This window comes from Phyllopteryx taeniolatus, chromosome 9 (genome assembly GCF_024500385.1).
Source record: "Phyllopteryx taeniolatus isolate TA_2022b chromosome 9, UOR_Ptae_1.2, whole genome shotgun sequence".
Lineage (NCBI taxonomy): Eukaryota > Metazoa > Chordata > Actinopteri > Syngnathiformes > Syngnathidae > Phyllopteryx > Phyllopteryx taeniolatus.
The window spans coordinates 11,729,790-11,752,184 of NC_084510.1; the positions used below are offsets into that span (position 1 = coordinate 11,729,790).

General features: G+C 39.1%; 2 protein-coding genes across 23 annotated transcripts in view; one reads left to right on the top strand and one right to left on the bottom strand.

The window, feature by feature from the left end:
• LOC133484017 (zinc finger matrin-type protein 1-like) overlaps positions 1-9,946 on the top strand; it is a 27,273-nt gene extending 17,327 nt beyond the window's left edge. Inside the window, exons 8-12 of one of the 2 annotated variants that reach the window (XM_061786063.1) lie at positions 7,518-7,841; positions 7,935-8,033; positions 8,132-8,230; positions 8,326-8,407; positions 8,851-9,946. In XM_061786063.1, coding sequence (XP_061642047.1) covers positions 7,518-7,841; positions 7,935-8,033; positions 8,132-8,230; positions 8,326-8,407; positions 8,851-8,905 — 659 coding nt within the window. In that variant the 3' untranslated portion in view covers positions 8,906-9,946. The remainder of the gene's footprint in view (positions 1-7,517; positions 7,842-7,934; positions 8,034-8,131; positions 8,231-8,325; positions 8,408-8,850) is intronic. The other variant, XM_061786064.1, reaches the window with a different exon arrangement.
• Positions 9,506-22,395, bottom strand: part of cast (calpastatin) — a 40,433-nt gene continuing 27,543 nt past the window's right edge. For 19 of the 21 annotated variants that reach the window (XM_061786053.1, XM_061786048.1, XM_061786040.1 and 16 more), the window contains 21 exons: positions 22,072-22,173; positions 21,853-21,969; positions 21,386-21,460; positions 21,233-21,298; positions 20,906-21,010; positions 20,707-20,823; positions 19,903-19,977; positions 19,325-19,420; positions 19,186-19,239; positions 18,956-19,060; positions 18,681-18,797; positions 18,352-18,465; positions 16,493-16,600; positions 16,287-16,394; positions 15,329-15,421; positions 13,506-13,550; positions 13,315-13,407; positions 12,055-12,141; positions 11,801-11,824; positions 11,454-11,567; positions 9,506-10,710 (listed from right to left, as the gene is read on the bottom strand). In XM_061786053.1, the coding sequence (XP_061642037.1) occupies positions 11,469-11,567; positions 11,801-11,824; positions 12,055-12,141; positions 13,315-13,407; positions 13,506-13,550; positions 15,329-15,421; positions 16,287-16,394; positions 16,493-16,600; positions 18,352-18,465; positions 18,681-18,797; positions 18,956-19,060; positions 19,186-19,239; positions 19,325-19,420; positions 19,903-19,977; positions 20,707-20,823; positions 20,906-21,010; positions 21,233-21,298; positions 21,386-21,460; positions 21,853-21,969; positions 22,072-22,173 (1,800 nt within the window). In that variant the 3' untranslated portion in view covers positions 9,506-10,710; positions 11,454-11,468. The remainder of the gene's footprint in view (positions 10,711-11,453; positions 11,568-11,800; positions 11,825-12,054; positions 12,142-13,314; positions 13,408-13,505; positions 13,551-15,328; positions 15,422-16,286; positions 16,395-16,492; positions 16,601-18,351; positions 18,466-18,680; positions 18,798-18,955; positions 19,061-19,185; positions 19,240-19,324; positions 19,421-19,902; positions 19,978-20,706; positions 20,824-20,905; positions 21,011-21,232; positions 21,299-21,385; positions 21,461-21,852; positions 21,970-22,071; positions 22,174-22,395) is intronic. The other 2 variants (XM_061786046.1, XM_061786041.1) reach the window with 2 other exon arrangements.

Below are 22,395 nucleotides of genomic sequence, written 5' to 3' on the forward strand. Positions count from 1 at the left end.
AACAGGCCTCGCCTGTGTGGCGTTTGCATGTTCTCCCTGTGCCTGCATGGGTTTCCTCCGGTTTCCTCCCCAATGCCAAAAACATGCATGGTAGCTTAATAGAAGACTCTAAATTAGCCGTAGGTATGAATATGAGTGTGAATATTTGTTTGTTTATATGTGCCCTGCGATTGGTTGGCAAAAAGTTCAGGGTGCACCTTGCCTCTTGCCCGCAGTTAGCTGGGATAGCCTCCAGCATACCCGTGACCTTAGTGAGGATAAGCAGTGTAGAAAATGGATGGATGTTTGAGACATGATCAGAGAGAGCCAATCTCATGCATCAGCTTTAGAAGAAGGAAGTGAGTTTTTAAAAAGTCAGAGCTTTTACAGCTATTTTTCAAATGTAACAAAAATTTCAATTATGGAAATTTCCAAAAGCAACTGTAATTTAATTACACACTTTATCCCAGTAATGTAATGGATTACAGTTACAGTCCATAAACATTGTAATTGATTTCCGTAATCTCGTTAAATGTAATTCGTTACTCCCAACCCTGCAGATACGTATGTATTAATTTATGAAAACATTCTAACCTTGAATAAAACAGTACTGTTGATGTAAATCTGTTAAATAAATAAATGCATAGCCAGTTCACTGGCAGCTGTTTTCTTTTAATGGTTTTTTAAGTAGAACTTGAACAAAACAAAAGCATCCATGTTGAATTCTTTTTTTTTTCCCCCCCTTCTAATCAACAGCTTCTTTTATGCCTTTATATTGTTTCATTTTAAGTACTGGCGCTCGGGCACAAAAGGATGATTTTATATTTAAGTATGAATGTGCCAAAATACATATAATGTTTCAACCAAAGGTGGAAGTAAGTCACATATGTGCAAGTAACAAAAGCAAGTCTCAAGTCATAACCTTCAAGTCTCAAGCAAGTCCCAAGTCACTGTGGGGGGAAAAAAAAAATCAAGTCAAGTCACCACTAAATTTTAAGCAAGTCAAGTCAAGTCACTACTTGGTTTAAGCAAGTCGCATGTCAAGTCATACAATCTTGCTCCAGTTGCAACATATATTGGAGTGGTAATAAAATGTTTTTTACACAAATCATAACACTAAAGATGTATTCACACCTTATAAAGGTTAAATGAACAATAATTTAGATGGTTGATTGAATTTATTGCACTGAATTGTTTTAAAGTTGTATTTGAAACTCAATTTAACTCAACTTTATTTCTGAACGATTCTGTTTACTGTGGTGACAGCCTTGTAACTCCTAGGGTTCTTAAGAGAACACCATTAAAAAAAGTCACATATAATAAATATTTTCACAACTTTTTGCACCTTCAATGTGACACATTATCTGGACAACCCATTTGAAAAAAAAATGGAAATCTTTTCAAGAGAAGTAAAAATAAACAGAGTAATGTAGTTGCTTACGTGTACTCATGCTCTCATAACTCGGGTGACTGTATTTAGAATTAAACGATCTCATTTAGAAGCACTGACTCTGGACAATTGACAATTGTCATTCGATTAAAGGTTATGTTTCATATGCTATGGTATGACACAACAGATGACATTTTAATGGTGACACTAAAATAAACTTGTTCAGTAGTACAAAAATTATATTCACATGTAGCTACTCACAATTGTATTGTACAATTTATCAGCGTGTTCGTATTGCAAGGTGATCCGATGCAACAGACTTATAACGAACCTGGCATCTTCGAGCGCCAACTCTTTCCTCATGCAAATGTCTCCGCACTTTTTTTTTTTTTAATATATATATATATATATATATATATATATTTTTTTTTTTTTTCTTTAATCTCCACAACTGACCGCTTGCAACTGGCATAATATTTTAGATGCTACTTTCTGCTCTGCTCTTGCATCAATAGTAAATGATAGCGAGAGAGAGGGGGAAAAAAGAGAAGAGAGTTTTGCGTGCTTATGAACCGAAACGAAAGCTTCGGACAGTTATCATCAACCGTCCGTTACTTAGCTGTCCTAAAACATTCAAAATCACATCATTTTTAGTTCTGATTGTCCCAAATCAGTCTATGAAACTTTGACCAGCTAGCTAAAATGTTAAATTAGTTTACCTGTCTTTGTGAGTTTTGTAGTGACGGATGAAGTTCGATGTCGAGTTGCAAGCCAGGTTGCCATCCTCTTTTTGCAGACTTGACTGACAACATAATCCTTGAATCTAAATTTTATTATCTTTGTAGGTCCTTTCATCGTTCATGCAGATGGTCACACTGGCAAGTGCGCAACAATGCAAACTTGGTTGCCAGGTTGGGGCAAATGACCCCCCTACCCTAAAAGCGATGACAAGTTCAAGTCAAATCTCTTGGCTACCAAGTCTAAAGTCAAGTCAAGTCTTTAAGTATTTGGAAAGCAAGTTGCAAGTCATAAAACTGGCAACTCAACCTGAGTCAAGTCAATTGACTTGAGTCTCCTCATCTCTGATTTCAACCCCCATTGCAAGATGAAATTTATTGCAAAGGTTGCAAACGTATAATAGCTCAAGACAACTTACTTCGAGTTGCCATCGGAAAGTTTGTACATTTTGCAAATGCGGCGCATGCATCTAATTTACAGTGGAGGTAGACTCATTTTGAGTGCTACTGCATTATGGATGTGAAGAGTTTTGTAGTACATTTAATCTTTTAATTCCATCTGTAAACAAAATACATATATTTTGTGTGTATGACTCTTTGTGGCTTCCCTCGTGCACACATTATCACATACACTAACACACACCACACACATGCACACCTGTGTGAAAGAAGAGAAAAAAAGTGAGCTGGTGGTTGCTGGAGGCTGAGGGAGTATGTGCGACTCTTTCCTGTGTGCAGGAGAGCTTCGAGACTTGTTTATCCTTTGAGCTCCTCATTTACTCTCTGGAACAAAAGGACCACAAAAATACCACAAAAGGAACCACAAGCTCTATGAAAGCAAAGAACACAGTTTTAAAAGGAGACAGTTTAGAAGGGAAAAAAAAACCTATGCCATGCCTTCTTCAGGATAAATATGTTCGATTGATTTTGTTCTGGAATACGCAACAATACATGTACATGCTCATTCCATGTAAAAGATGCATTTAAATACGTATATGATATGTAATCATACAGATGATATCATATCATAATAGATTTATAGGAGACGCTTTAAAATTATTCCACTTCCTGAAGTAAATGCTACTAATATAAAGATAGACAAACGCAGAAGACTTAATAGTAATTGTAGGAGAAATTATGCAGTGGATTTCTGTATGAGCCTTTTCACGTGTAGACAAGAATCACAAAAACATTCTTGTGCTGCATCTATTGGTTATTTTTCTTAAAGCTACAAAACAGAAGTCGTACAATAAAACAATATACAATAGTTACTGTAACGTGTAATTTGTTTAATGTACCATGTGTAGTGCTCATGTTTACATTTTTGGGAGATTTTTTTATGATTTGTAACAAATGCTCCCATTGAGTCTAAGAAGTACACACAAGTAAAATGAATAGAACAGCGGCACAGTGGGCGACAGCACATCTGCCTCACAGTTCTGAGGACTGGGGTTCAAATCCCGCCCTCGCCTGTGTGGAGTTTGTACGTTCTCCCCCGTGCCTGTGTGTGATTTCTCCGGGCACTCCGGTTTCTTCCCACATCCCAAAGACATGCGTGGTAGGTTAACTGAAGACTCTAAATTGCCCGTAGGTGTGAATGTGAGTGCGAATGGTTGTTTGTTTCTATGTGCCCTGTGATTGTAAAGAATTTGTAAAACTGATTACATGCTAAATTAGTTAATAGACAGCCTTTGTTTTTATACTTCTTGTATCTAAGTTAAGGTATTAAACTTACTGTTTAGAGGAAGCATCATCATAGGTTAAGTCTCCATTTTCTATTCTTACTCCACTTGATCTTCCTCGTGTTTTATAATCCACAACGTCATCGTAAATAACATTAGGAAAGCTACATCTAATCCAATAACTCTGATGTACAATGTTCTTTGTATGTGTTTTAAACTGCTCTTGTACTGCATACTACAAGCTATTCTTGAGCCTCAAGTCAAGCTCTCGCACACACATATGCGCACATTCAAGTTTGAGGTTGGACATTCTCACTGTGACTCAGACAGGGAAGCCTGTGGAGGTGTTTGCAAGTGATTCTCAGAGGAAACATGCCGTGGGCTAAGTGACTTTGGGTCTTCCCTCGAGTCATGAAGCAGCAACTCAAATCCAGAATGATTTAAAACCAGGTAGCAGGAGTCCCAAAGTTTAAAAAAAACAACATTTAATAATATCCTAGTGAGGAGAAGCGGCTCAGAAAATGGATGGATGGATGGATAAAAATGGAACATTAACAGGCTGACAGTTAAACAGTAATGGCAGTCCTCTGTCTTTGGTCTCCTTCCACCCATGGAACAGATCAAAACCCACAACAAAGTAACAGTTTCAGAATTCGCTTCCCACTACTAAACTGATGTACCGTATTTACTTTCAGTAAAGAGGAAAATGGGGGTAGATGTTAAAGAAGATATAAACTAGTAATGGAAACTTCACCAAGGTTCTCCTGTACTACTGTATTTTACATTATCTGCTCAATCGCAAAGATAAAAGATACACTGAGATTTACAGTATATCTATCTGTATGAAGGCTGGATCAGTCTAACAAAACATTTTTATTATCGTTTATGTATTTATTTATTGCAGCCATTCTTCTGCCCGGTGTATGCAGAAAATGTGATACACACATCACTCGTCCTTTTTTATTTATTTATTTTTGCCTGCATGTTTTTATATGGTTTATACCAAGACTGGCAAAAACCCAAGACAGATACAGTCTAACATGCATTCCTTTTTGTTGTTGTTGTTTTTGCAATATACAAATTTTATTACTGTGCGTTTGAGTGTGTCACATGCTTCTTTTAATGTTTACTTGCACTGAACTGTCAGAGGAGAAATTTAAAATTCCAACTATTACGTAGCAATACAGCGGCTGATATAAGTATTTAACAGGTCACCATTTTTCTCAATAAATATACTTCCAAAGGTGCTATTGACCTGAAAACGTCACCAGATGTTGGGAACAACCCATGTAATCCATACATACAAAGAAAGTAGAACAAATAGGCTCAGAAATTAAGTTGTCTAATAATGTGAAATGATACAGCGAAAATGTATTGAAGACTCCAACTGGTATTTATTTAATACTTTGTACAAAAGCCTTTGTTTGCAATGACAGCTTCTGGACGCCTCCTGTATGGAGAAACTAGTCGCATGCATTGCTCTGGTGCGATTTTGACCCGTTCCTCCACGCAAGCAGGCTTCAAATCTTGAAGGTTCAATGGGCTTGTTTTATGGACCTTGAGTTTCATTTCTTTCCACAGATTTTGATTAGATTCACTTCAGGTGATTGGCTGGGCCATTCTAGTAGCTTTATTTTGTTTCTTTGAAACCAATTGAGAGTTTCCTCGGTAGTATGTTTTGGATCATTATCCTGCTGAAATGTCCACCCTCGTTTCACATATTTACACACAATTTCTGATCTTATTTTTTATACTTTCTTTGTTTGTATGGATTACTTGGGTTGTTCCCAACACCTCGTAAAATCTTCAAGTCAATAGCACCTTTGGAAGTATAGTATATTTACTGAGAAAAATGGTGACATATTAAATACCATGTCACAACTATGTATTTTTATAAACACACTATAAATGACCATGTTTGAACATCAATTATTAACAACATCATTATAGGCAATTTGACGAAATTTAATTTAGAAGTGTGTCAAGCTAGTACCCATTCACATTAATTATTATGCCTACACAAGTTAAGTAGCTTTCAGTTTCAAAATGTTTGGTGACCCCTGATTTAGAGTGTCCAAGCCCCCCAGCAGAGATGTTATTGATATTAAATCACACATACTTTACCACTGGTTTAATAGCTCTGCCATCCAGGGGACTCATACAAGTATTTTCCCCGGTGGAGTCAGTACTTCATCAGGAAGTTGCCAAATTACACTTTTCATTTAGTGTGAAGAGCCATATATGTGGCACATACAGCTGAGACTCCCAACCCACACGGCATCAGTAACATCCCAGAACACTGAGGTAATGCTGAGTGTGCATCATACAAAACTGCAGGTCTGCTTACCTTTTGGCTTCGACAGTGTGTCAGACAGTCCTTCCGTGGCTGGAAAGTGATGGATCTTTGTCATGCAGAGAAACTCATTGTGTGGGCTGTGTTATGTAAATTAGCCCCACTGGTACATCACAGCGGGCCAAATTTCAGAATGGCTCACTAACATACACATTTTCAGGGATAGGCAGCAGACAAAATGATGTTCTGTATTTGGTTGTTTAATTTCACAATTGAGGGTTTTTATATTTTTAGTGGCCACCTGAGAAAGAATATATTTTATAAGTGCATTAGAATTGCAAAGTATGATTTTTATTTTTAATTTTGTTTAGTGATGATTTTTGGAACCTCTGTATTAAATAATAATAATAAATAATTATTTTCTCTGGGTACTCCAGTTTCCTCCCACATCCCAAAAACATGCATGGTAGGTTAATTGAAGACTGTAAATTTCCCGTAGGTGTGAATGTGAGTGCGAATGGTTGTTTGTGCCCTGCGATTGGCTGGTGACCAGTTCAGGGAGTACCTTGCCTCTCGCCCGCAGTTAGCTGGGATAGGCTCCAGCATACCCGTGACCTTAGTGAGGGTAAGCAGTGTAGAAAATGGATGGATGTTTGAGACATGACCAGCGAGAGCCACTCCCATGCATCAGCTTTAGAAGAAGGAAGTTACTTTTTAAAAAGTCAGAGCTTTTACAGCTATTTTTCAAATGTGACAAAAATTGCAATTATGGAAATTTCTAAGCTGTGTAGCAGCTTGAAAAACTTTTTTTTTTGGAGGGGGCCATTATGTGATGTGGGAAGTATAAAGTATGACTATCATTTAATTCTACATTAACAAAGGTATGTTTTACTTTATAAGCGGCACGGACCTGGGACACCTGTGCTGTGGCTACTAAAAATATATAAGCTCTCATGTAATTGATGAGAGACCCAACTATTTGTATACAAGCAATTAAAAAGTAAGTACTATACATTTCTGTTATCTTTTAGCACCCTTCCAATGTGGAGATCTAGAGACAGATAGGTAGATGTGATGCAGTGTTTGTCATTGTCAGTACATGGCGGCTACAGAAAGTTGTAAAAGACGGGTGACATGCAGACATGTTTCTCCTCAAACATTATGTAGAGCACGACCTCGATGGAGACGTTGTCTGCAACGTGTTTGACACCTCATGAGGGGCGTGTTCCTCATATCCTTCCTCACAAGCAGATTCCCTCCTGACAGCACAAACACATTCTCTGCAGTTCTGCACTTTAAAATGGATCAACATTTGATTTGCATCTTGGCAACGCTGTTGTTTTACAACAGTGAGTTACTCGTAAATTTGACCAGAAATATTTTTACTGCCATGTTAATGAGGTGAGGCACAATTCCCACTTTGTGTTGTCATCCAGAGTTAACTGCAGGAGCTGGTAGAGAGCACGTCAGCAAAGACGGGCAGAAGATTGAAGTGAGTTGCAAGCCCTCTGATGTCGGGTCCATGGTTATGTGGTTTCGAGTGGTGGACAAATCCGGCATGGAGTTCCTGGCATCTTACACCAACAATGGCATGCAGAAGTCAACGAGTGACTCCATGTCCAACTTCAGTGACCTAAGAATCCGTGAGGACATCATCATTCTAAAGTCCTTCAGCAAAGCTCGTGACAGTGGCATTTACAGTTGTGCATCTCTAAAAAACAACCAGCTGAAATTCGGCGACATCACCCGACTGACAGGAGGTGAGTTTTGTTGTTGTTTTTAAATCAAGTTAAAACGATTATATGCATGATGATGATGGGACACCATTTGATAATATAAAACTTTTTCTTGAGAAAACGATGGTGTGTCAAAACCTCCTGAGGCCCCCACCGTCAAACTCAATCCATCCACGACCACTTTACCCTGTGCTTGTGAGAATGTTACTAAGCAAGGTAGAGTACATTCGTAATGTCACCCTGAGTCGTAACTCCCAGCTCTCAGTCCTGTGTGGATGGATACAGTTAAGTCAATCAATATCTTTTTTTATTAGGTCACTCCATGTTGTGTAATCCCATCATACTGATTCCACTAGCAGGCAGTTGTGGCCTTCTTCTCCTACTCATCCTCATTATTGTGGTGTACTGCAATCGTAAGTCCTTTTGAATATGTCAAAGATGTAAGTGGCAGTCCTCAAGGAGGCTATCACATCCCATTTTCATTTTGGATTCATTGCTTACACTTTAGAAAAGATCTTCACTTTACTGCAGTTGAAATGTTCTGTTGCAGGTGTGAGGACACGTAGGTGCCCACATCATTACAAAAAGAGGTATGTTTTATAATTATGTACTGTAAAAATTGTTATAATTTTGGCCCACATTTTAGACAGACTAAGGTCATTGGTTTAAATCCACCTAACATGGTATTATGCTGAAATCAAATGAAAATGAATACCTTTCATATCTGGAATAAATAGGAATGCAAATTCAATCATATGACATACTAATACATAAATGTTCATTTGAAATTATATTTTGGTGTAATTAACAATTTCTAAATGTAATTATCAAATTGAATAGCTCATACCAGTAATAATTACAAATTGAATGTCTGTAAATTAGACTTTCAATATTGCTTCTCGACAAAATGAGATTTCACAGGCTCAAAGTTGTTTTGACAAAAATACTAATAGAGGAAGATTAATCTGGAAAAAAAAAGTGTTAATTACCTCAAGGATCTCTTCATCTAAATAAGCTTTTCTATCTCTCCCAGGCCGCAGAAGAAAATTGCTCCTGGAAAACAGCAGCAGCAGCAGCAGCACACTTGATCATTGTACACATTATAAACATTCTATTGTGTTGACATGTTCTATTCCAAAACTGTAACTAGATGCATAAAATAGTTAACATAATTCAAGTACTCAACAATTCCATTTTTACAACTCCCTTCAATGTAGTTAGTTCAGTTTTAGCGGCGATGAGCCTTTATTTGTAATATTTGTAATAAATTGAGTTACATTATTTTTAGTTAAAATCTCAATTAGTAGTAGTCATATGGTAATACTTTATGCCCATTAATGAATGATGAGCATGTAGACAGACAAAGAATATTTTATTTCAGTAGGCTGAATGTTTACCTATCCCAATGATTGTCCAGAATATTGAAATATGGATTTTGTATTTTATTTTATGTAAATTTCTCTAAAGAAATTTTAATTGTGCATTATTTGTTCACTGTTTAAAATTATACTGTTTTTTTAATAACCTTACTGTTTGTGATTTACAAATACCCAATTAGAATTGAATTTTTAACTTTGTATTTTTTTTTAGATTATATATGTGGTAAATCTAAGAGTACAGTATTTTAAAATTCCTACATTTGAGATAGTAGTTATATATAAAATGAAACATCAAAGAGCACACAGACATTTTAATTAATCAGTGAATTGTCTTTATTTGTTTTATCACTTTCTGATTGAAACAAACCCACTCATTGCTTCACTATCAGTCATTCGGGATGCTAAAATATATTGGTAGACATTCAATGGTTTTAGCAAAATAGATAATGTGTGTAAGCCCCCCAAAGTGAACAGGAAGTGGGCTGCTATACCGTTCTGCAAAGTGAAAAACCACCAAGTCAGGAGTTTTTGTTCCTGTTCAGGTTTGACACACCCACACACACACGGATCCCTTGCACGTTAAGAAAAAAAATTTTTAATGAAAGATGTTCTTAGCAGTATTTAGCCCACTCATCAAAGTAGCCCATGTGTTTTTAATTCCTTTTAGGCACAAATGGTTTGGAAAATACACATCTATTGATTATTAGATTCATTAGTGTTCCCATATCTAAAATATGTCACCGCTCTTGATGTGCACCCAAAAAAAAAAAAACTGAGGAAGAAAATCTCTCTGTACTCACTTAACACATCAAAGCCCTTTAAAGTCATACAGTGTTTTTTGTTTGTTTGTTTTTTTATAGCGTAAAATCCTTTTTTACATTTGTTGTAAACACCACCTTGGTTTACTAAGTGCAATTGTGGCAACCAGTACATTTTACAAAAATATATACTAAAGACCCTATGGATATTTCTCCAAATGACATTTGCAAGAAATTAAGCCGCCTGGAAAGCTCTGCATATTTGTAAGTATTGTCCAAAATAAAAGTGAACACAGCTGTACACTAGCATCTTAATGGCACTTGAGCACATAATGATAAAAAACTAATTAGATTTGGATAAAGCATTGCACAACATGTTAATACTATACACTCACGCCACGCTTCTTATGTAAGATGACTGTCAACAAGCTTGCGCGGCCGTTGTGTTACGAGTGTGGCGTAGGATAGCTAAAACATGAGATGGACAACACCTTTCTTAATACACAATGACCAGCAAATTAACTTTTTTTGGTTCCAGCATGTCTCGCCACGCAGACAGAAACCGAAAGCTTCTCATCCTTAAATACAAGTGAAACCAAGCAAACAATACATGGTTGTAAGTGTGTGTGTGTGTGTCTAGGTTGTCGTTAACTACTGTACATCCTTGATGATTTAATAAAATACAATCTCAATGCAGAACAGGGTCCCCGTGGGTGCGTCCTCAAAGGCCTCTGGAGGTCAAACTGCACCAGCAACCTGCAACAAACATTTATTTATTAATGTATTCATTTTCACTGATTATTAGGAGCAAACGTGCATTCAGCACAACCAAAAGATACATTTGTGCATTAAAAAATGTTATTCTAAAAAAATTTACATTAGATTCTTGACGTGTTCTTTAACTGTGTAAGCGCTGCAAAGCAACCTGTAACATTGTGCCTGGATCCAGCCATGTAATGACTACGCATCGTTGTAGTAAGATTTGGGAAACATTGCGATGATGCCGTGAGCGTATCACAGGCTAATTTGATACACTGAGGCGATGTAGAGTGGCATTACGTCACAATCAATGGTGGTAGAAAGGTCCCTCGTATAAGGCATCAGCAGCTCATGAGTATTACACCCTTGATGGTTGAGCTGGACGAATCTAATTATATGATGGTTTATACATTTTGATTGAAACATGTCAAAAACATAAAAAGTGATCCGTTTTTCAACAATATGCCTAAAAATTTTCCTCATTTCTGCAATGACCCATCAACAATAGATAACTATTTTGCTAAATTATGCCTCACTTAAAATGTGTCTTTGATAGTATACTATGGAGTGTTGAGAAAGAAGAGAAAACAAAACAAAAACTGATGAATGCCACATTCTTCCTGAAGAGTGCTTGAGTTGAATTTATCAATTTGTCTGAATTGTTTGGTGATGAGATCCTTTGTCGCTGCAGTGTGACCGTACTACATTTCCTCTTCATCGAGTGCACGAATGACACAAACCTGACAGTGAGCAGTCTAGCTCTTCTTTCCCTGCTGTGTCGATGTTCGTACGACATCTGAGCTTAGCTGGCCAGAGAACTGGTTGTCGGCAGGGGACTCCGATGTGTGTTGTTTCTGGAAAACAAGGGTCAGTTGAAAAAAACTAAATATTAGGAGCAACACTCTACATGCAATCATCAAACAGGCATTATGCATTTATATGTATGAAGTGAAGCATACAGAAGAGAGTGCACTGCATGCAGCTGTGTGTGTAGCATCAAGCGCAGACAGGCTCGCAAATAGTCATTTGTTGCGCCAAGATAAATGTACATTGTAGCACATCTTCATGCAGCAGGAACGTTGCTTACTTTAGACTTTGACTTGCTCTTGCTCTGTAAGTAACAAAGTTGACACCTACGTCATGCTATGCAAACTCGAGGTCACTGAGGGGAAGATCTTTTAAGTCTTATTTATCTTTTAGGTCCTAGTGAACAACCTCTGGAGGGGATACTAACACTGTAGCTTTTTCCATTAGTTATGCATTTATTTATGTTAAGTCATTAACAGGATCTATTATAAATATTATGTTTGAACCCCACATGACTCATTTCTGTTTATTTACCTTGGCTGTGCCTGCCTTTGCCTTGAATGTTGGGTCATTGGGAAGGCGGGTGCCAGCCAGTGTGTCTGGAACAGGACAGGACATGGGCTAGCAGAGAAAAGAAAAAAATATTTTTAATGTCCAATAATTACGTTGAAATATGTCTGCCTTCAGCATTAATCACTGAGAAGGCACACTATAACACACTAGAACTTAAAAGGGCCATAAAAACGCCAAGACCTTTTGTGACAAGACACAGAGGGCCAAGTGACGGTGCGTGCTCTTACGTGTATATTAATGGTGCTTTACTTATATTAAGAATAACAGAGTGCTGCCTTTTAAGCGTAAAGAGTTAGTACAAAATGACTTCAATTCATCATGGCAAATTAAGAGAAACACACAAATGAAAAAACAACAACATAAATGTAAAGGTGTTACATGGGTTGCCCCATGTTAGGATGCAACAAATGATATGAAATGATATTCCGTCCTTTGGAATTATGACAAAACATGGCATGTCCACCATGTTTGTGGGGTGTGTTGCAATTTTCCAACCATTGCATGAGGTTCAGTTTGTAAATAAATCAGTAATTCTTAACCACTGTGCTGTGAGAGAGCATCAGGTGTGCTGTGGGAAATTATCCAATTTCACTAAATCGGTCCAAAAATGATTATTTATTACAAAGAGTGTAGCTTAGTTCATCTATCTATGCCAGTGTCAAAGAGTGACAGACAGAACAATTAAATGCTCTTCCATTAGATGGCGGAAGGTACAATTAACCTGTGTATCCGCCTTTTGCCATTGAAACAACAGAATAATAGCTTTGTGTTTAACTAACAGGCCCGTATTTAAAGTAAATAAATGTTGAAATTTGTTAGTAAATTGGGATGAGCTCATCATTATTTCAGTACCTGTACATGCACTTGTTCACTGTGATGGGTAAAATGCAGAGAACAAATTTCGTGTGCATGCATGCATGTTCATGACAATAAAAGGTGATTCTTCTTCTTCTTCTTCTTCTTCTACCTTGTGACATTATTGTTTGGTGGCGTGTCGTGAGCTTTTCGAAGGAAAATAAATATGCGGCTTGGCTCAATAAAGGTTGAGAAACATTGCTATAATAATTATTATTTTCTAGTATGTTCTTATAAGAACAAATATTGGTAATGATATTTTTTTATTATATTTACAGTAGTTTTAAATTTATGGCAAGTCAGGATGATTTTAGTAAGGTAATCCCACTTTACTATAGTAGTTGTTCGAAGTCAGTTTTGTGCTACCTTCAAGGGCTCCGAGTCAAGCACAGGTGGCGTCAGCTCCGATGTGCCGAAATCACTGGACAGCAAATCCAAGGCTGTCTTATCGTCCATAGTCTTCAACAGGGGAGCAAAGAATGCAACATGAATTTAAAAAGAGTATATATATGCACATCATATCCATGCATCATCGGTGTGCTGTGCAAGGGACTCACCTTCTTTGGTGTGGCGTCTGTATTAGCCTTAGCTTCAGCCATTTTCTTTAAAAAGGAAGTTGATTAAAGTCATATTGCATTACACACACTGAATACAGTACTTGATACCGTAATTCCTCACATAGTCACCTAGGTTGTTAATTTACTCAACTGGATCACTGACCTGTAATAGGTGTCTAGTCGAAGTAACGTAAGGTAAGGTAACAGAGACGAGGCCTTTTTTTGCTTAGTGATGCAGAATGGTGGCTCTGTATGCCTTTTTATACTGCAAGACTTTTTCTGTGCAGCAGGGCAGTTTGATATATTCTCTCTCTGGTTGTTGATATTGTGATGGATATTTATTGGGAATGCAGTTGGACAGAACGAGGTTTAAGAGGTGACAGACACAGAGAGAAGAGAGAACAGAGGGGGGAAAAAGTACAACAGCAGAGAACAATAGAAGTACAAAACTATATGAACTATACGATAATGTTCCATCGGGGTCGGTTCTATCTGCTGTATATATTTGGAGGCCTTTAGAGTCGTGCTCACGATTATTGGAACCCATGAAGTTTAAGTACTAAATGTGGAATATCTCCTGAAGAAAATGAATCAAGTTTTTTCTATGGAGAACTTGTGTTTGATATAAAAGCGCAAATGACAAACAACATTTTATGGACAGATGAAACAAAAATAGAGCTTTTTGGCAATGCACACAAACAGTATGTTTACAGGCGGCGCAATAAAGACTGGGGAAAAGAACACCCTGTCAACAGTCAAGCAGGGTGGAGGATTTATAAGGCTGTGGGGCTGCTTGTTACATCCGGTACTGGAGGCCTTGACTATATCACAGGTATCATGAAAGAAGAAAATTATCAAGCGATTTTAGCGCGAAATGTCTTACCCTGTGTAACAAAACTTGATTTGAGGCAAAGATTATGGGTCCTCCAGCAAGATAAAGACCCAAAGCACACAGGAATGGTTGCAAAGGGAAAAAAATGACCTTTTTAAAATGGCCAGCAATGAGTCCTGATCTCAATCCAATTGAAAAAAAATTTGGGGGGGAGCTGAACTCTGCCAGAGGAAAAGAACCCTGCAAATGTTCAAGAGCTTGAACAAATTGCAAAGGAAGAATGGGAGAAAATACCACCTGAGAAGTGCAAAAAGCTTTTAGATGGATACAAGAACCGTTTGGAGGCTGCCACCACTGCCAAAAGGTGTGCAACCAAATATTAAGGAGGGAGCGCAATATTGTATGTAATGTATGTATGTTTTCAGTTTTTTTCTTTGAAATTACAATATCTACAGTGCCGTGCAAAGTATTGCCCCCCTTCTCAAATTGTTGTATTTTTGCATAGTTTCCCCACTTTGTTTGAGATCATCAAACAAATGTAAATATCAGACAAATATAACCCAAGTGAACTTAAAATGCTGTTTTAAAATGGTGATTTCATTTATTAAGGAAAAAAATATATATTCTAAGTTACCCGGCGCTGTGTGAAAAGGTAATAGGTAATGGCCCCCTAAACCTAATAACTGGTTGGGCCATACTCAGCAGCAACAACTGAAATCAAGCGTTTCTATAAAATTGGCAATAAGTCGTGAAAACTGCACACAACTCGGAACCTATCGACTTTAAGGCAGACGTGCCAACCACTATGCTACCATGCTGCCCTGCGGGCGGAAAAGGAGGCATCCAAGTGGACTATGCACGTGACGATTAATTAATAAAAAGGAGAAGCCACTATGGTTAATTCGGTAATGAAATATGGTTACTTCGTTTTCCTGCATTTTTAAATGAATGCAAGAGTGTCTTGAAGGTGCAAAATCCAGTTTTCTGTTACCTTAAGATCCTCCTCGGTGGGTCTATACTCTGGTGGCAGAGAGTCGTCTCTCTCCCCCATTTTAATGAGCCTCTCTTCAACAGCCTTCTTCTCCTGAACACAAAAGACACACACATTAGGACCAAAGAAATGACGCATTTTATGAGCACTTAGCAAGTTTATCTTTGTGCTGCTACTTGTCTACCTTTTTTGATAATTTTTTGGGGGGGAATTTTTAGGTAGTCTTTCAAATAAGATGGATGTTAAAGGACCTCTCTAATGCTGTGAACATTCGCACGTATTCCATAGATCTGAACTTAAAATTTGTGTCTGCAAAAAATATTTCCCCAAAATAGACTCAGTAGCAATTTTAGACTTGTTTTCTGATGACATATTTGATTTTCAGCCAGATTGCGGCCTGCCCACATTTTGGTCGAAAACGATATGTCAGCTGCTGAGGCCGAGCACATTTCCTTATTAAACTACTACGTTTTTTGTGGTGTCATTGTTTCCTATAATGAAAGTCTATCTGCTTTTTTAGACGAGTGAAAATAATGAGGTTAGATACATTTGAGCAGGGTTGTTTTGTTAAAATCGATCACTGTAACGCTTCGTTGCAGAAGGATGGCAGCACACGCGGCTAATTTGGTCTTCAGCTCCGTTGCCGGCGTCAAACCAAGACATGGCGGCGTCTCGATTTTGGTGATGAAAAAGGGGCGTTCCCAGGGGAAGTAGTTATTTCCCGATTGCTCCAAAACAGATTGATATTATTGGAAACAACTGACAGATTCATTTTCTTTAGCAAGAACTAGACAAAGGGGCCTTGTTAATGAAATATAGGCCATCTGAACGCTATAGGTCCTTTACAGTTTAATTTTATCTGCACATTGATGACATCATTATACCATCACATTTTGTTGCCTTGGTTTCGGATTAAACCTTTTATTTTCGCAATTAAAATTCTTTAGTCAGTGCCCACCTTGACAATGTCTTTGGCAGCAATTGGGGCTGGCTGAGGGGCAGGGGTAATATCTGTTATCAGAGTTTCTGATAAAGCATCCAGGGCACTGCCTGCTCCTGCAAAAAGCTGCATGCAGAAACGAAAAAGCATTCACATAAAAAAAATAAAAATCTGACAATATTAAACTCTTTACAAATAGTTCAGGTTTTATGTGTTTTTGTTACCTCTGAGGCAGTTTCTGTGGGGGCATAAGCAGCAGATTTCACTGTGGGAGCAGCAGAGGATGAAACAAAGTCTCCTGCTAAGGCATCCAGAGCAAAGTCTGCAGAGGACTGAGGAAGAGAGACATTAACATATTCCTTCACCTGGATTTTCTTTTTTCAATCATATAATGCTTAACAAATGGAGCAGACCCCCACCTAATGTGAAGTTTATGCCACAGAGGCCCTAAACTAACACCACCAAAATCATGTGTGTTTCTATAATGGTTAGCACACAAAGAGTAAAGCACAGTATTATCTATTAATTAAAGTATATGTATTTACTTTCAACAGATTGTTTTCGTGGTTCAAACTTCTCCATGCCCTGTCTCCAGTGCTCAAATGTGGGTATAAAAAGTGAATTTAGTTTGAAATCCCTCATCCCTGTTCACAATGGTGAAATGTCTAGAGCTCATTGAAAATGAAAAAAGGTCGACATTAAAGCACAGGAAGATGCAAGACGGTCTGGTCTCCGAGACAAACAAGGACACATTTCTTGCATTCAGGAATCCATAAGGAACCCAAACACATCATACGCAAATACTGTATAAGATTAGCTTTCGGGGTCACTGATGGTGTAGTGGTACATTCGCCTGATTTTGGTGCAAGGCAGCGTGGGTTCAGTTCCCACTCAGTGACGGTGTGAGTGCGACTGGTTGTCCGTGTCTATATGTGCCCTGCGACCAGTTCAGGGTGTAGTCCGCCTTTTGCCCAAAGTCAGCTGGGATAGGCTCCAGCGCCCCGCGACCCTAACCTGGATAAGCTGTGTTGAAAATGGATGGATTAGCTTTCACTGTTATGCCGACGATACTCAGCTCTACGTGCATTTAAAACCAACGAGTCCACGCGATTGCTGTAATTTGGAGTCGCCACTTGTTTAAGGACACAAGTCTTGAGTTTTGACAAAACACCAGTACCCAAAGTGAGTCAGCAAAAAATCTCAGCGTTCTAGTTGACTCAATTCTCTCCTTTCAAAAGCACATAAAGAATATCACCAAAACTGTTTTTTCGTAGCCCATGCACTTGTTACGTCTCGCCTCGACTATTCTAACGTGCTGCTTTCTGGTCTGTCTGGTATTAAAAGTCTGCAGTTAGTACAAAACGCTGCAGCAAGACTTGACGAGGATGAGAAAGTTTGATCGTATTACCCCCATTTCTGGCCAACTTGCAGATGCGATTTTAAGGTCCTGTTACATAATCATAAAATATTACACAGGCTAGCACCCTCTTATCTCGCTGACTTAGTTGTATGCTCACAAAAGGCTGGTCTTTTGGTGACTCAAAGTGCCAGAAAGAGGTCCGCAGTCTCTGGAGCATTTCCAGTACTCAGGAAAACCCTACCCGCGGATATTAGAGGTGCTACCTCAGTAGAAATGTTTACATTCTGATTTAAGACTTATTTCTACTCTTTGGCATTTAGTTAAAGTACACGGAGGCCTGTTTTACTGCCGCTTGTCCTATCTCCTCCGCCCTGGTCTCCTGCTCGGAGAGAGGGCTAGGTGACGTTGACCGAATCGGAGTCTGTTGCTGTTTGGGTTCTGCACAGACCAAGTGGGACAAGGTGCTATGGAGGATTCTGCTCTGACTGACTGGGTCTGGTCCTGAGGTAGAACCGCTTTCCCAAAGGAGTCTACCCTGCGGCACCTTTTCTCTTTAAAATGGACTCCTATGCCATCCTAATGAACATTGTACAGCACCAGACTGTGTGATAAATGTTGCCCACTTGACATCCATTTCAGCCTAGTCATCCTGGAAGGGAGCGTCAAGCTCTTTGACACTCTTTTGTGATTAATGGCTATACAAATAAACTTGACTAAACATACATGCACAGGACCAGCAGAGGAGGAAACCATGGGAGCCTGGACAGCAGGGACAGCAGAGGAGGTCAATAAATCTCCAGATAGAAGGTCCAAGGCTTCATTGGTATTCATCTTGGGCTGCGGGTATGAATAATAAGAGAATTAGATTAAAACTGAAGACACAAATGTCTCATGTCCATCTCAAAGGGAGTATTTTCCAGCTCTTTGACCACAAACAAAGACATGGAAAGCTACTGATTCTCCCCCCCCCCAACTCAGTTGTTGAGGTCTTGTGTATAAACAAAATCAATCACCAGCATCAAACATTCATAGTGATGCTGATCAAGTCTTACCTGAGGTTTAGGAGCAGGCGGTTTTTTGAGTTCCTCCTCATAGAACCTGTACTCTAGTGGAATCGAGTCCTCCCTCTCTCCCACACGCACCGCCTCTTCCTCCTTGTGTTTTTTCTCCTATTAAAATAGTTGACCTCAATTAGTAATTCATGTTCACATAGAAACGACTGTCATAACAAAACAATGCATTTTGTAAGTTTTCATGAGCAAACAATGAAGTAAGAAGTATTGATCACGTCAACTCATACTAGTGAGCATAGGTGTGTGTCTCTTACTGAAACAATGTCCTCGGGTCTTAGTTTGGGCGGTTCTGGTGTTGGCTGTGGTGCTGCCAACGTGTCACCAAGAGCACCAAGAGCATCCAGGGACATGGAGTCACCCTGAGGAGACAACAAGACTGGAACTTCACAATCGTTATCATGACCACCATTATAACCCAGAGCAGAAATACAGAATTATGATAATGCTTTTAGGGGGGAAATGTTATGTTTGATATTCAGATTACCTCATCAGTCTTGGGCTTTCCTTGTGGTGGTAACACGGGAGGACAATCTGATACCTGCAGAAGCACAACACAGAGTGTATGAACACTGAAAAACAGATGACTCAACGGGACAAACACTCACAAAAGGATTAGGAAGTACCTGGGGGGTCGTTCTGCTCACAGGAGGGAGAGGTGCGTGAACACCAGACGATTTAGTTGAAGTCAAAAGGTCCTGAGCGGACAATGTTATTTTGGTCTGGAAACACAGACAACAGCTTTGAGTGAACACGTAATCATAGTGGAGTACACATTCTAAATATGTAAAATCAGCATAAAGTTTGATTTCCAAACTAAGTTCTCCCTTAGTTTGACACCACATTTCTACTACTTGCGAATCGTCAACGTTATTCCCCCTGGGACTCGAAAATTGACCAAAGATGAGAACTCAGCCACAGCTCACTACACTGTGTTTTCAAACAAATTATTAAACCAGAAAAATAATCAATACTTGACGTTCAAAGACAAGCTTGATCAAAATCAAATATTCAATTGGACAGTTTAGACAACTTCTGGAGTTCTTGAGCATGCCTAATGAAGCATATAATAAATAGGTCTCCTTACAACCTAAAGTCACTCACATAATTCAAGTTTGCGACACAAGACGGGTAAATGTAAATCCAGCTCAAAAAGGAATGAACACAAATAAATAATCTGCACATGACATCACCCACTGATTACCTGTGCTGGGGCAGCTGAGGACCTTGTGAATTCTCCGGACAAAAGGTCCAACGCCTCATTAGTATTCAAGGTGGGCTGCAAGAAGCACAAAGCAAAAGCAACCTGAAGCATCTTCCATTGTGCCATCAAGTCAAAGGTCCTCGTGTCTTTATCTACACTTGCAGTACTCACAAAACGTTAGGGATATTCGGCTTTCGGGTTAAATTTCAGGACCAACCCAAAATGCACTATAACCTTTGCTGCTGAACTTAATGCACACTTGCTGTTCTCTATCAATGAGCTGAAAGGATACATTCACAACAGCGCGTTTTGTTGTTGTTGTTCTTTTCAATTTCCAAGCACGCTCAATTCCATTGCCTTATAAGGGTCTCGTCCAGTTTCTCCGTTGCAACCTGCTGATGACACTTTGTGACATTAAGCGCCATCGGTCATGTGCCCCTGAGGATACGCTCTTTCCTACGGCGAGGTACTGCCGAATAATTGTGAGGTGTCATCTTGATCTCATGATATCAAAATGTGAACAGCATAATGAAGAGGACTGTTTCAATACCAATTGGAATTGAACCACTGAACATGTGTTGGTCCATTCACGGATCAAACTCCCGTTTTCAATTTTCCATTCAGTCCCTTGTTAGAGAACAGCAAGTTGTGGGAAAAGTACTGAAACAATGAACAGTTGGACATTCACAAGGTCAAATTAAGTTCACCTGTAAAGGTTATAGTGCATTTTAGGTTCATCCTGTAATTTCACCTGTAGTATCCAAATGGTTATCATCTTTAACCCTGCTTCTGATCCAATCTCACCTGAGGTTTAGGAGCAGGTATTTTGTTCAGTTCCTCCTCATTAAACCTGTACTTTAATGGAATGGAGTCCTCCCTCTCTCCTACACGCACAGCCTCTTCCTCCTTGTGTTTTTTCTCCTGTTATACAGAAAGAAGGAAATTGAGTGTCACGTCTAATGATTGCCGAGCACTGTAAATATTGTGACTTCTGGGATCGTACAGAGACGATATCTTCAGGTCTGAGCTTGGGGGGTTTGGGTTTTGGTGCTTCCGCTGGCAGAGTGTCACTAAGAGCACTGAGTGCATCCAGTGGCAAGGAGCCACCCTGAGGAGAGAACAAGAGATGAAGCTCCATCATTCATGTGGCTTTATGGGGTAAGGAGGGTTGAAGGTTCAAACCCCAAAATATGGAATTAGCGACTGTCTGTTGGTAAATTCAGAGTGCTATTGAGCAAGTCATTAAGCAGCCCTGTGGGAGATTATGGAGTATTAATATAAAAAACGACTCATTTTATGAAAAAGAAGTAAACAGAACCACAATTCTCACCTGAGAAGGCGTGGGTGGAGCAGGACACACAGAGACAGTTGGAGCAAATGCAGGAACTTCAGCTTTCTACAACAACAGTAGAAAACAAACACTGTTCCAACTACTGCTTGTTTCATTCTGTCTGCGGTTTTCTGTGAGAGATTGGCAGTGTACCTGTGCTGGAGCGACTGAGGAGGTCAAGAGGTCTCCGGACAGGAGGTCCAGGGCCTCATTAGTGTTCAAGGTGGGCTGTGTGAAGTACAAAGGGGGGGGGGGGGGGGAAATGTCATTGCTGCTGTTGTTATTCGTGGCTGGCTGGCAAATGAGAGGAACAACAAGGTAAAACAATTAATTCAGTCTTATTTATCAAGATGATTATTTTTTTTTTTTTTTAAATTGTCTTTTTTTTTGCCTCTTACATAGTTCGTAGTTGTTGGATCAGGAGAAATAAAGCAAACCCAGAAGGATACAATAAAAAAAAGAATAAAACTTGTATAATTGAATAATGTCATTTTCATTTGCATTTTCTAGACGCAAAAGGGGGGGAGAGCGATACAAATCGGAAATCACATTTTTGTGACAAAACCTGGGATTTTATTTAAACGCCATATGGCCACGGAGCTCATGTGATGTCGTCTCACCTCTGGTTTAGGAGCAGGCAATTTCTTGAGTTCCTCCTCATCAAACCTGTACTCTGGTGCAATTGAGTCATCCCGCTCTCCTACACGCACGGCGTCTTCCTTCTTACGTTTACCCTCCTACAAAGTGAATATGGAATTTGGTATTCTGAGAAGTCACTGTGGTTGGTTAGGAAACAGTCTGGAAGCTTGTGAAGATGAGTCAATGAGATGTTTACCTACCGAGACAATATCCTCAGGTCTGAGTTTGGGTTCTGGTTTGGGTTCTGGTGCTGCCAGGGTGTCACCAAGAGCGCTGAGAGCACCTAGAGACATGGAGCCACCCTGAGGAGACAATAAGGGTTGTAGTTTCAAACTGGAAAAGATTGTTCCGAGACCAGTGATTCACAACCACTGTACACAGTGTGTCGAGAGAGATCATCAGATGCGCTGTGGTAAATTATCCAATTGCCACCTAGCTGGACCAAAAATGATTATTTATTTATTATAAATAATGTATCTTTCTTCATCTATTTTATGCTGTGACGTGTAGTGACAGACAGAACA